The sequence below is a fragment of the Takifugu rubripes genome, chromosome 21 (genome assembly GCF_901000725.2).
Source record: "Takifugu rubripes chromosome 21, fTakRub1.2, whole genome shotgun sequence".
NCBI lineage: Eukaryota > Metazoa > Chordata > Actinopteri > Tetraodontiformes > Tetraodontidae > Takifugu > Takifugu rubripes.
Window position 1 is genome coordinate 16324457 of NC_042305.1, and position 14626 is coordinate 16339082.

The following is a 14626-nucleotide window of genomic DNA, read 5'->3' on the forward strand; positions in this document are numbered from 1 at the left end:
AAATAATTAAATATTATTGGTGCTTTGGGCAGTGATGACTGGATTTTGTGATTTTTAAAAAGGCAATCCCCCTGAATTTACTTAAGTATTTAGTTTCTGATGTTTGTTCAAAACAAAACATAGATATTGATTGTTATTCTTTTATGTTCTGTCTTTTAATGTTTCATTCCTTGGAGACATTCGTCACTAGTGTTTAACCTTTATATCCTCGCGCTAAATGCAAAAGTAATTTTAAATAGAAACTCCTGTGTGATTAAATGTTGCAGGAACAAACTCAGGTTTCCTCCCTATAAAACCCCGTCCTGTTACACATCTTTCTTCAGGTTTTCTGTTTCAACTGGAAATCTGCTGAATGGCTTAAATCTCATTCAAAATCTCCTGTAAAAAAAGGAAGTAGAACGTGAGAACCTGATCCTATTTTTTTCCTCCTCTCTTGGATATTTTTCCAGGCTGCTGGCGGTCTTGACGCATCGTTTAGTTACTCGTCTCCATGAGTGCGTGTCGGGCTGATGCATATCTGCGCTGTCAGCCAGAGGAAAGGTGGATCCCCACGACCAGCCAACACCTCTTATCCTCCTCCTGTCAAGCGTGTGCCAGTGCAGATCCATCCACCTCTGGGACCACTTCACTCCCTCCGCGCGTCGCCTCTCACGCACTTGTGCGTCTTGGAAAACGCGGTGCGCCTGGCAGAATGAATGGCTACGGGTCCCCGTACCTTTACATGGGGGCTCCGGTGTCTCAGCCCCGGGCCCCTCTCCAGAGGACCCCCAAGTGTGCGCGGTGCCGGAACCACGGCGTGCTGTCTTGGCTCAAAGGTCACAAGCGGTACTGCCGGTTCAAGGACTGCACCTGTGAGAAGTGCATCCTCATCATCGAGCGGCAGCGCGTCATGGCGGCGCAGGTGGCGCTGCGCAGGCAGCAGGCCAACGAGAGTCTGGAGAGCCTCATCCCGGAGTCGCTCAGGGTCCTGCCCGGCATCGGCATGACCGCAGGCGGTGAGGGGAACCAGGCAGCCCCGCCGAGGACAGAGGAGCTGGAGCTGAGGTGGAGCAGCCCGGAACCGCAGGCCGCGCCGCCAACATGCGCAGGTAAAAAATAGAAGATTTAAAGTAGATTTTAGTCGAAGTAGACATGTTGACTGGTATTACTTCTATATTGATATAACTGAGGGGTTTTATGGCTAACCTGTGGCTTCGACCTAAAACGTTTTCTTACAACTATATAATATTAACATTAGTTTTAAAATTAGATAAAGTGTTGTTTTAACTGCTCCAGTGAGGATAAGATGATTCTGACATCCCCCCAAAATTTAGATTAAATTCACGCTTTTTAAATTCGATTTACAGGACGTCTCATTTATGAAGCGATTCTCTCAGTCGATTCTTGTCTTTGAAATTATATCGAAATTAACAAACAGAAATGAAAGCATGTTTGTAAGAAACGTTTTATAGAGTTAAACTTGAAAATGAGAAATTCTGACAGACGGTTCTAATTATAAACAGTCAAGTGTTTTTACAGAAAATCTCAATATAATTAAAAATGAAAAACTCAGACCAGATAGTTTGGATGCAAAAAATTAATGCACTATTGTTTTTCTATTGTATAGCTTCGATTTCATTTTTTTGTTGTTTTAAATCAACACAGGGAAATATTTAAAACAGGTTTGAAGGTTTGTAATTTCTGGATGTCGTCATCCTTTTTCTACGTTTGTTTTTACGTTTGTGCTTTGGTTGCAGAAGCGAGCAGGACAAATGCAACACTTTTATTTATGGAGCGTTTATTTTAATGCTAGTGGCTGTTAATACACGAACCACGTGACAAGCACCCTGACGCACCGAGCTGAGCTGAAAGATTAGAATCATCAAGGCTCCAGGTCGATGCTGTCGTCATTTTACCTGCAGGTCAAATTCAGGTCCAGGTCCAGGTCCAGGTCCTGTGGTCAGAGGATGTCTGACAAACCGATAAAGCGGTGATGTGGAGACGAACAGCCACACACACATGGGCCGAAGAGAAGCTACAAAAGAAAATGACAATTTGTGCAAAATTTAAGGAGTAAATGCGGGCCTGTCAAAAATCACCTGGGGAGGCGGAAGTAAATTCAACCCGCATTTGAGTGTTTGCTAATTGAGGCATTAAATATAACCTCCCTAAACAAATAATAATTTAAAATGAGCGATACAATCACCTTGAAATATCATATATTTCGTATGTAAAGGTGCAGTAATACAAAAAGCCAAACCTGACTTCGCGTAATGTTGGGGTTTGTCGCAGGAATTTATTTTATTTTATTAAAATACCTAAATAGTGAAAATCTATTTTTGGTGGAATGCTAACTGAAGCTTAAATTCGACTGTTTGGCTGTCCCACCAGAAGCCACCGAGGACACTGAGGAGGTGTCCGGGGGGGAGAACGGGGGCAGCTCCAGCGACAGAGAGCAGGATGTCAGTTCTCCTGAGGGCTCCAAACCAAACTCCTGCTACACCCCGGAGCCTCCAGAAACGCCCTCACACCCCGAAGAGGCCCGCTACAGCCTCCCCAAGGCCGACAACAGTGAGAAGCAACCCAAAGCCGAGAGTCCCCCTCGGAAGTATCCCGTCAGTCCCGCGGAGCAGAGCGTCCTGATCGAGGGTCTCGGCGGCTCCATCAACCTGCCTTTCAGCCTCCGAGCCAACCGACCACCGCTGGAGGTCCTCAAGAAGATCTTCCCCGCTCACAAACCTCCTGTCCTGGAGCTCATTCTCAGAGGGTGCGGGGGGGATCTGGTGGGGGCCATCGAGGTCCTGCTTTCCAGCCGGAGTGCTGACGGGAGCGCGCACCCGCACGCCGACCCCCACCCAGACACACTCGTGGTGCCTTCAAACGGACACCTGTTCGAGCACACGCTGGCCTCTTACCACCCGGTGTCCTCCTCCGCCAAGTGGTCCGTGGGCTCCGCTTTCCGGGTACCCGAGACCCTCCGGTTCTCATCCGACTCCTCAGCGGGTGTGGTGTCGAGCACCCCGCTGGGCGTCCCCATGCAGCACTCGCCGTTCCCGCAGCACACGCGTTACCCGCTCATGCTGCGCAACTCTCTGACGCGCAGCCAGGCCAGCCCGTTCGTGCACAACGACGTGACCCTGTGGAATACCATGGCCCTGCAGCAGCAGTACCAGCTGCGCTCGGCGGCCCAGTACGTGTCCCCGTTCTCCCCCGCAGCCTCCGGCGGCACCGTGTTCCGCAGCTCCCCCATCCTGTCCCCCAGACCCCCCGAGGAGCAGCGCGTTAGCCTGCAGGAGGAGAGCTGCACCCTGGGACCCAAACCCGGCCTTTACTCCCCCGAGGAGGAGTACGAGGAGCGCTCTGACTCCGCAGACTCCCGCATCATTAACGCTTCTTCCTAGATGCTGAACATGGACTGAGTCAGCAGAGGACACCAAAATGTATCCCTGTGATCGGACGTGTAGATGTTTTTATTTCAGAGGTGTCGATGACGTCTTTCCTTTGAACCCCTTCGTTTGTCAGACTTCAGGTGGACGCCGCCAAAACGGATGAATGTAGCAGACTGTCCCTGTCTCGAAATTCCGTCAGTCCTTTTCCTGTAAGCATGTTTAATACTGTGAAATGTGACCACATGCATGAAGAGAGTATCCCAAATAAACTGCATCTCCAGAAAAACCGTGTTGTGTTCAGTGTTTGGCCGAATGACGTCACTGCATCGTAAAATGCCTTTTGGGAATGAGTAAAAACGTTTTTTTCTTCCTCTAATATTTCACCTTGGGGCGTGGTAAATGCAGACTATGTCTTTTATTTTACTTTGTGGTTTCATTAAATGCATTTTAAAGAAGTAATTTAGATTTCAGGGCGTGGAATTGACCGACTGCTTCGGAGGCTCTATTAAATCAAGAAACATCAGCTCCAACTTAAAGATATTAGCTGCCCGCCGGTGTTTCAGCTGCGACTTTATGGCCTCATATTCCCGAGATCATGTGTTATATTTGCATGCTGTAAATATTTAGGTGGCCCATTTCATCCTTCCTTCCATGTAGGCAGTCGTGCATCACCCGAAACATAAACTGCTCTGTATCTGTGACAGGAAGTTTAATTACGCATTAAATGGATGATAATTCCGTTCAACCCACTGCTCTGGTCCAGAATATGTTCAGACTTTTGAAGATGAGAGACGCTGAAGGCCTGCAGACAGACATCAGCCTAAAATATGGAGTGAAGAATCTGTTCATCGCATATTTAAGTACACATTTATTCATCGTTGGTGTTTCAGTAATGTAATATTCTATTCTAACTCTAATAGAATCATAAAGTAAATTATAACATTTGAAAGACGTTTCTTCCCAACAGTAAAACCACCAAAATGTTTTAGCATAAGCTATACCATAAATGTGGAGGTATAGCTCCCATTTAACGCGCTGGTTCAAGACTAATCCCATTTACACAATCCTTCCTTAATCTGTCATATACAAATAACTATTCAAGCCACAATAGTTTAAAGTAACTAAACAACTTAATCACTATTGACATATGCCATAAAGCTGCATGAATGCTATAAAATAACACATGATGTTCCTTTGGATCATTATTGAACTTCCTCAGTATTTCCCATCATCCTCCTCTTCACAATTGTTGGTTTAAACTTGACAAACGCTGCCATCTAGTGGCCAGACTAGATAAACCAGTTTAAATGAGCTAGACGTTATTTAGAGACTGCGGATGTATAGGCCATGCACTCATTTTAACGGAATCAACATAAGTCTCTACGGTTGTCTGAATATTAACAAATGTTAATTTCTTGTACAAATTCACATCATTAACTTCATAAGAGAAGAGACTTACAAAAGAAGGAAATCGACATTAATTTGACCTGTATAGCACAACAGACCACAGTGATCGTATGAAGTTGAACCAGGAGGATATATTTTTAATACTATATAAAATGTAAATAATATTTTATTTTTTTCAATTTTACACCTTAAATATCAAAACAACGTACAGTGAACTAGCTAAATACTGCCACCCAGTGGAAAGAAATGGAATTGTGTGTCAGCTGCTTTATCGTCTACGTTTTTCAATGCGATTTAAATGGAAATGTTTTGTTTTTAGTGAGTAATTTTGACCTTTTCAGCTTTCTATTCGACAGCTTTCCCCACTTAACAAGTTAAAAATGTAAATACATTCTTATATGTTTATATCTTTATTTTTTGAATGTCAATATAACTACAAAGAGTTTTCTTTGGTTTAAATCTATTGGTGGTACAGACACCTGGAGAGGATCATTCTGAAAATTACATAGCTCAAACACACCTATCTTTAAATCATAGGAAGAAAACACTTCAAGTATGTAACTGTCATTTTAAAAAAAAAACTTGTGAAAGACTACTTTTCAGCAATATTTACACTGTAAGAATCTCGATTCTTATGGTAAAGACCTAAATGCTTCCTGTGCACATCAGAGAAACAACCATTGGCAGGTCGAGGTGTCCAACCCCCCACCCCCACCTTAGACAGGGACAAATGTCACTGTGTCTGGTTTTTGCATTCAGCTGCATGTGTTGTCCACCCATCAGAGGCTAATTAACATAACAGGATCCCCGGTGATCTCACTCTGCTCCTCTGTCTATACACAGCTCCTGTTACACTTTATGGCCTGCACAGCGGGCCACTTCCAACAAGTTGCTGTTGTTTCAATCAACCCCAAAAGTAAACTGGGCAGCATGTGAGAAAGTGTCATCCCTCTTCTCTTCTTCTGCATTTCACACATTAAAAAGATGCTTTCTGTTAAAACTAAATGGTTCGACAACACCCTGAATAAACACACAAATGCTAATAGCATTTTAGACAGACATGGCCTTGTTCTAAAAAATACAAACAAGAGAGCCCAGCCTGTGAGACAAACTGTTTTAAACTGCAAACACTGTGAGTGAGCTCCCTAAACAGCCTTCAAATAGTTCTGTTGTTTCGTTCAGTTCAACTGAAAGAATTCAAGGAACCCAGAAAATCGCCAGAAAACAGAAATTTCATTACATTTCTTCACAAAATAAACAGGCTTGGGACTGATTAAAGTGCTCATTTCAAAATCTGAAGCAACACAGACCCTCACAGGCTTCAGGGAAAAGCTGCCACACTGGCTCATGGTAGATCCATATCTTCATGCTGCAGTATCAGAAACTTGGTCGACACTCCATGAAACCAGTTCAGTGTTCATTTGATCTCTCTGTGACTCCTGAAACGTCTATAATAAGCCATAAGGACTTCTGGGCACAATCAAAGCTTCTGAAAACACTTCAAGGACTCCCCCTAAAGAACTTTCCCATTAATGTCCAAAGCATCTTTGAGGATCATCAGACCCTTTCAAAGACCACTAAAATTCCTTTAATGAAACCTTTGAAACCTTTGGAACCAGTTCAATAATCACTGGAACCCATTTAAGTATCAGTTGAGCCCCCGCTGGATTTATAAAGAATTCCACAGCTCCAAATAGAGTCCTGGAACTCCTTGGTTCCCTTTAAGTAATCAAAAACCTCCTCATGGACTTCTCAGATTGTCAAAACCTCCCCGCCGAAGCGAGCTCTGTCCAAGGCCTTCTGCGGGCCACGATGATCAAGTGGACACGGACAACACGTTTCACCTGGACGGTCCAGCTCCCGGGATCCTCCCGTCCCCGTCCAGCCTGTTTCCCTACATCAAAGCATTCCAGGCCGGAAAACGACAGCCCAAGGTGGCCTGTCCTGACCCACGCAGTAAATTAAGATGAAGTGGCAAATAAAGCTGCACCTGCAGGCCTGATGTCTTCACCTCCAGCACATGGACGAACTCTTAAGAGGCACCGTCCACATGTGGAGAGGAAAAAAAAAAAAGATTCAGATCAAGTAAAACTGGCCAAAAGGCCGTAATTTAGACGGTTTAAACCACTGGCAATATTTCTGATGTAAAAATAATATTAAGGTTAATACAATAAAAACTGTCTGTTCAAGCAAATACATATTGGCAATATAATTAAATATCCTTTAACAAACTAGATTAAGTAAAAATATTGGAAACCTGGTAAATTTTTGAAAATCTAATAAATTACAATCTGACAATTTCCAAACATTCCCCAAGTTAAAAGGAATTATATTTGTATATTCTCGATTTTAAACCATTTCACATTACAGGCAAATTGAGAAAAAGTTCATGGATTATTGGTACAATAATAATTAAAACAGTCAATTGGAAATAAAATCTTTATACCAGAAACAAATGTAATGTATGTAATTTAATGAGCTATATTTAAACTATATTAAGCATTTTAATCATCTCAGTAACCCAAATGTTGGGAGGCGTAAACGGCTGTGTTGATATAAAATGAACGTCTGGAAAACCTAAAGGTTACATGTGTGTTGTCATCTTTTCCCATCTCCGCAGAACTCTGCTGAGTCGCTGTTTTTACTCTTTTCAGGTGTGATTGTTGTCAAAACAGCCTCGTTTTCGCATCAGGGCGCGTTTATCAGCCCATCTCATCACGTCGGAACACAATACTGCAAAATTCCAAAGAGAACTCAGAGGAGATGGACACGGGATCGTCAGATGTTGTTCATTTTTGTCACTAAATAATTTTTATGATAGAAAAAACCCAATAATTTGTAATCCATTCAATTGTTTTGGCGCGAGCTCCATAACAATGAACAATAGCCTCATTGTTAATAAAAGCTCATCAAAATACCGTTTAACCCCAATTACCCCCACGTGCCTAACTGCCTCCGTTCCCATTGGTCGACGCGTGTTGAGCAGCAGCCAATCAGAGGCCGGAGCGCACGGGCCAGCGCGGCTCTTAGGAGTGGCGCGTCGCGCGACCGCCTCAGAGGAAATCCTGGATCTGTCCGGAGAAGGACGCACGTGCTGTTTCCATCAATTAAGACGCGATTAAAAGGCTTCACGTGGAGTCCGGAGCGTGTTTGGGATCCACCCGGGCTGACGGCGCGCGCTCACCACGTCCAAGCGAGTCCTGAAGGTGAGCGTGGCTGAGGGATGGCGTCTACTCCCGGTTTTATGTGAAGTGCTTAAACTCTTCTGTACTTTTATAGTAAAATAAAAAGCTTGCAATTGAATTTTGTAACGAAATGGACTGATCATCTCAAACCCGTGATCTAAAGTTCGTGTCTCCGGTACGGAGAGCAGCAACGTTAAAAGTTGTAACTTTAATTGAACTTTTCTATACCTGCTTTTCTGTGTTTTAATTTTTTTTTAAAAACCTATATGGAAAATTTACAAAGGTATAGCTTAGAATATATCATTAATAATAGTGGTAATAATAATAAAAATTGGATCAAATTTACATATGTAGCTTCAACTTTATTTGACAGTGGACGTTTTGTTGATTTCCTCTATTTTGCTATCTTTTTTACTTGAAAATGTGGATCTGAAAACTGGACTAGATGCAATCCTGCTGTGAAAATACGACTTTGTGGATTCGAATGAAATTATTCATCTTCTTCCGCCAGACCCGATGTTAGACATGTCAGAGGGTTGCGAGTTTGAAATCGACGTCGAGGGTCTGGAGACGGAGAGCGACGACATGGCCGACTGCTCCAGCCGCCCCGGCTCGGCCTCGCTCGGCCCCGGCGCCTTCGAAGACGACGGAGACGGCAGCAAGAGCGACGACAAGCCTGCTCCCGGCGCCATGTGTCCGGGGGACCAGAGGAAGCTGAGCCGCACGCCGAAGTGCGCGCGGTGCCGCAACCACGGCGTCGTGTCCTGTCTGAAGGGACACAAGCGCTTCTGCCGCTGGAGGGACTGTCAGTGCGCCAACTGCCTGCTGGTGGTGGAGAGGCAGCGGGTGATGGCGGCCCAGGTGGCCCTGAGGAGGCAGCAGGCCACGGAGGTGGGAGACCTGTGTGTGTGTGTGTGTGTGTGTGTGTGTGTGTGGTTTATTTAAAGTCAGCCAATAATAATGAAATCTGGAATTAAATGTTAAACTAAATCTCAAATCCGGCCACATCTGCTCAGATCGGTCCGACAGATTAGAGATGTTGACTCGGCTCCTCAGCCTTATTTAGTTTAGAAATCGCTGGATCAAAATGTCCTCACACTTCTGAGGCAAAGTTTAAACGCCCCTTAATCAAATAGGATGGCAACAGATTGTTTTGGCTTTATTCCACTTATGGAGGCGTTTTCAGTGGTTTTAAAGAGTGAGTGTGTTGTTTTCTCGGCTTCAGGGACACACAAATCTTTAAATAATTTAGAGGCGGCGGTTTCTTTTATGGTTCTTGTACATGATTTGGCCTGCAGAGGAAAATCTGCATAAAAGGAATTATTTTCTACATTTTCTTTGACTCGTTTGAGACAAATGAAGCTTTTGGACCTCGTCTCCACACTCAGCCGTGATATTTTTAATGTGAGTGCATGGAAAAACAAAATAACCCGTGTGTATCCTGCGTATATTCATAATTTAAATGGTCCTCAAAGCAACAAAGTAGCAACTTAATGCTTTTTGTTTTTCTAGCAGCAAATAAAGTATCTTTGCCACTATATGACAGAGGCCATAAATATATAACTATACAGTTACGCACCTTAATCATAAATATATTAAAATCAGATGACTGCAGTGTGTGTGTGTGTGTGTGTGTGTGTGTGTGTGTGTGATTTGCCTGCGATGACACTCAAATATTTAAAGTCTGCAGTAAAATAATGAGCCAAGTCAGCTGTGGTATTTTAAAGATGATACCAGATGGATGATTCTGTTTGAGTGTGTGTGTGTGATTTAATGGGTGTGCATTTTCGAGGCCTGCCAGGTTGAAGTTGAATGTATTTTTATACACACTCCCATGAAGATACTGCGGCGCGGAGAATGGCCACACGTCCACGCTGAGCCGCAGAGCTTCCTCATTTATGCCGGCAAAAGTTTAAAACCATAACAGGAATATTCCTTAAATGATTTATCTTTAATACTGATGTGGCGGCGTCATTTTTCAATCAAAACATTCTTAAAAAGCTGCCTTTGTTCTTTCAGGATAAAAAAGGAATATCTGGGAAACAGATTCCGACAGAGCGGAGGACCATCTATCAGCGGCATATTCGGCCGTCCACCATGCTCGCCAAAAGCATCCTCGAAGGTAACGGCAGCAACCAGTGGCAACGCTCTCTTCTTCTATGGTTTTCTGCTTGCTCTTGTCCTCCTTTGTGCCCGTTTAGTAGCTTTTCCGCTTCATATTAGCGAGTTTCTGCGCTTCTCAGGGGCTCATTCTCGGTTCGAATGAGGTTTTGTTTTCAAAGTTCCGAATATCCTGCTGTTAGAAAAAGTGTGACATTCCTCTGAAAAATTGGCAGCATCTGCGTAATGATTCTATACGACGTTCAGAGTGAACCTTTTTTTCTTTGTTGCCCGTTTGCATGTGCTGTCTGGATGCTATTTTCATGACGCACTGTCATAAATACATTGGGAATAAACGGGTGTTCCTTTGCTGACAGGATACCGACCGGTGCAGTCTGATCCGTTCCTGGCGACCAGCCCATCCCTGCCCCCGCCGCTGAGCGATCGAATGAGGAAGAGAAGGGCCTTTGCTGACAAGGAGCTGGAAACCATCATGTTGGAGCGCGAGTACAAAGAGCGAGAGCTTCTGGAGAACAGCCAGGTGGCCCCGGCCTCGCTCCTCTTCCCCAACAACATGGTCCATCACGCCGCAGAGTACAACTACAAGACGGCCTATTCGCAACCGGCTCAGCCCAAAGAACTGTGCAACTTCCTGAGCCCAAACTGCCTGGACCTGCCCATCCAGTACCCCCCTGGCTCGGCCAACGTTGAGCTCATCTCCTCCAATGTCAGCGTGGCCACCACCTACTGCCACTACCCGCTGCAGCCGTCGCGGGGCAACTTTGTGATGTGGCCCCGCGGCTCGTCCAACCTGGGCGATGCCCTGCTCTACCAGCAGTGCCTCTTCAACGCCACGGCCGTGCAGAACATGAAGCCGGGGGCCGTGTGGGAGCCCAAGGTGATGCCCGCTGAGAGCCAGCTGCCGGAGCAGGAGGCCGCTCTCGCCGCCAGACTGGAGGGATCGCGAGCTGCTGCGCTGCAGGGATCTACGGACCCTCAGAGGCCCAACCCAAAGACTCTCTCCCAGGGGGCACCGAGGGAGTGCTCGGCCTTCTCTCCACCTAAGAGGAGCTTCCCAAATTCACAGTCCCAGAATTCCAGCCAAGTCCTGAACAAGCTAAGCAAGGATGGTAACAAGCTTTCCATGAAACTCAACTCCTTCCAGACCCTCATGCAGAGCTCCCTGAACGATAAAACCAGCAGCGGCGCGTTGTCGGACCCCAAGAACCAGTACTGCAAAGAGCGCTTTGAGGAGTCGGCCCGGAGGTTTAGGGAAGGCTCCATCAAAGACATTCAGGCCCTGAAGCTCTTAGACAGGTACCCCAAAGACTTCCTGTCCAAACCTGTGGGGAGCAAGATGGTTCCCGGCGAGTCCTTATCCTTCTCTGTGGAGGCCATCCTCAAGAGACCCGCGCCAGCCATGAATCGAGCATTCCATTAATTTTTCAATTTTTGCACTGTAAGCACAATTTTTCTAAAATAAAAAAGAAATCACAGTTAAAGCGAATCCACAACAACAGGCACTGCATCAGACAATTTAAGCCCAGCAGAATTTCTGTATATTTTCCACTGTTGATATTTATGTACAGTATGTTTTTACATTTGCATGTTTAATAACTTTATTGTGTAGAGTATTTAAACAATTTTGCAACGTTTCCTCATGTCAATAAACCCAAGTGTTGCTATAAAAACTGGTGCTTTTCAAGTTTGTTGCTGTCAACTGGACTCAAATTCATGAGCAGGTTTATAATTATGCTGTTAATGGGAATACATGACAGCAAACGTTTTAGTATTATTGCTATTTTTTATCAGGAAATAGTCAGAAAACCTGTCTAAAAGGTCAGAACTGTACAAAAGTTTCACATCTCAATTTTAAATCCTCAATTTTAAATGAAAATTGTCCATATTAATAGCAACCAAGCCTACCATCTTTGCAAATCACCGGGCAATAAACTGCTTCATTCTTTGTAGCTTTGGCGGCGAATATTTTGTTTGTTAAAAGCCAGAAATTGGGGCTGTTTTACGATAAAGGTTTTAAACACAAATCACGCGAAAAGCAAAGGGCTGAATGAAGTGTGCATGTGGCAGAGTTTGTGTGGATAAAGCGCGTTCCTCAGAGACTGAAACAGGATATTGGTCCCATAAATCTGCGAGCTGCATCATCTCATCCATTCAAGATGCATTTCTCCACTCATTCCTTTCCAGTTATGGGCTCGCCGCGTGCACGCGCACACGCACGCACGTGCCTGTGCGTGTACGTGTGTGTATGAGTGTGTGTCCATGGTGAGAGGTGGCTCCAAACATGGGTTTCACATGAGTTGCAAAACACAGACCTGTTCAACAATGAATGAAAGGTTAAAGAAAACAGGCGGTGATCTCTTATTTCTGTCTGGAACAAACGTTCAGGTTTCATCTGTGTGAATCTGCAGCCAAACCACTTGACTCTCTGACAGATGTGCTATTTTCTTGTCACTACATGTTTTTTTTATTTTTTTATTTCATCTCGGGCTGGATTGTTTCAAAGCGCTGCTGTTGTTGCTGCTGTAATTACAGCCTCCTGATATTACACTGCAATACAGAGAGCTGGCATTATTTTTAGCCTGTGATATTTAATGCTCTCTCTCTCTCTCTCTCTCTCTCTTTCTCTCTCACTATCTCTCTCTCTCTGACCACAGTGGAAATTATATAACAAAACACAAATCATGGTTACATGGTTAACAAGCTTTAATGGATTTCTCTTGTTTTACTTTTCATTCAACAACATTCAACAAAATTGTAAATTAAGAGACAAAGCTGGAGCAGCACCCTGCAACTACAGAGGGGGACAAGTGCCGGTGTCAATAAAAATGTCACTCCTGTGAGTGAAAACACACAAATTAGTTAGATGAGGTTGTTACTGTACATGCTGTAGGAATAAATGAATAAATTATTTCTGACAATAGATGATTAAAAATGACTCATACTGGCTCTTAGAATCACCCATTTGCTGATCACAACCCTGAGCAAATTTTAGGGTCAAATTTATGTCTAAATTTGCCAGCTACAGTATGAATAATATTTCAAAAGTCTGATTTTTCCTTTGAACTCCTGGATAAAACAGACAAGTCCCCCAAATAAAGGTTCTGCTGCTGTTGACACGACCCCAATAAAATCAACTTCTTCTTCTGCTCGACTTCAACCTTCATACAGCCCGGCCACAAAGCCCACAAAGAAGCTCTTGTCTGTTTTTGTCTGTGACTTAACGACGTTTGTGTGCACGTGAATGCGACGCATTGAGTGTGAGAACATGAGCAGGGCGACAGTGTTTGTCTGCACTAACCGCCACTGATAAGTATCTGCTGATGTCCTTAAGGCCTCATTTCCACAGTGTGAGATTTAACATGTCAGCAGAGACACACACACACACACACACACACACACGCACACACACACACACACACACACACACACACACACACACACCTCATCTTTCCTCCATTGTTCTTTAATCAACAGTTGCAGATCACACAGTAGCATTCTGTTTGAGGTGTTGTTTGACTTTCCTTCTTGATGTGATGTTGGGAAAAGAAACACGCGCACGCCGCACACATGCACGCCCCACACGCACATACACACACACACGTATGCACACAGACGAGGAGTTTTGTCTTTCGCAGCTCTTATTTCAAGGCTCAGTTTGTTGCTAACACACAGATTAATGCGGTCGTGTTATGGTTCCTGTAAATGTCGCGACACTTGAGCTCTTGCTGGCATTTGAATGACTGTTTATTTAGTTATTTCCCATACGAGTTAAGATTTAACAGAAAAGAACAGAACTTTTCTGGATTCTCTTCAGAATTCATTATTTACCCATTCTTGCGTAAGGACGGGAAATAAGTTTCTTACAGAAACGCCCCCTTGTGGCCAGATTAGATGTCAGAAAGTTGTCAGAAAGAAAGTCTTGTGGACAGGCTCTTTACTCATCCAGGCCAGCATTCTTTAAGTCCTTTATATGATGCTAAGTTGTTCTATTAGAATGATAACAAACTAATCTTTGAAAGCACGCTGAGAGAAAGTAGCTGCTTTAACGTGTTGGGACCTGATGTGAAGTTATGTGAATGCTTATATTATTTTTTTCATTGTATAGCATTGAAGGGAAGCTAATGTAGCTAGGCAAAACAAAAAAAAAACCCATCAGAAATGACGATACATCATATGAAACTATGCAGGGTGGACCTCCCCTCTTCAGATCTACAACAGCTCTATTCTTCTCTTTCCCCTCCTGCCCATATGGCATTTGGCTGCCCTGCCAATGACTTTTGGTTGGTTTATTGCTTTATCACCATCTCAACACCCCCCTCACCCCCCACACACACACCTTCTCCAGGTGTTGAAGCAACAAATCCATTTCACTGTTGCTGTTGTCACGCCACCACCTCCCTGCCCACCTGATCCGCTATAATCCTTTGCACATTAAGAATCTATTAAGCGCCACAAACTTAAACACGCATTCCCTGCACATATTATTTTGACTATAGGAATAAATGGCACATGCTGTGTTTTGCATGTGTGGTCAGCAGGCGTGAA

General features: G+C 44.2%; 2 protein-coding genes across 3 annotated transcripts; both read left to right on the top strand.

The window, feature by feature from the left end:
- The first annotated feature begins 684 nt into the window (after positions 1-684).
- Positions 685-3539, top strand: dmrt3a (doublesex and mab-3 related transcription factor 3a). Its single transcript, NM_001037945.1, is given in 2 exon segments — positions 685-1088; positions 2371-3539. Coding segments are annotated over 2 exon segments (1407 nt in total). The 5' UTR covers positions 685-691; the 3' UTR covers positions 3381-3539.
- Positions 3540-7835: 4296 nt separating this feature from the next.
- dmrt2a (doublesex and mab-3 related transcription factor 2a) lies at positions 7836-11751 on the top strand. 2 transcript variants are annotated; one of them, XM_011615830.2, is made up of 4 exons: positions 7836-7981; positions 8472-8851; positions 9980-10082; positions 10438-11751. In XM_011615830.2, exons 2-4 carry the CDS (start codon positions 8477-8479, stop codon positions 11499-11501), a joined length of 1542 nt encoding a protein of 513 aa, XP_011614132.2. In that variant the 5' UTR covers positions 7836-7981; positions 8472-8476; the 3' UTR covers positions 11502-11751.
- Positions 11752-14626: the final 2875 nt, after the last annotated feature.

Excerpts from the sequence above, each read along its gene's own strand:
- dmrt2a (XM_011615830.2), top strand. The coding sequence starts at position 8,477 with ATGTTAGACATGTCAGAGGGTTGCGAGTTTGAAATCGACGTCGAGGGT. Across the intron at positions 8,852-9,979 it reads GGAGGCAGCAGGCCACGGAG|GATAAAAAAGGAATATCTGG; the intron begins GTGGGAGACCTG and ends TTGTTCTTTCAG. Across the intron at positions 10,083-10,437 it reads CGCCAAAAGCATCCTCGAAG|GATACCGACCGGTGCAGTCT; the intron begins GTAACGGCAGCA and ends CTTTGCTGACAG.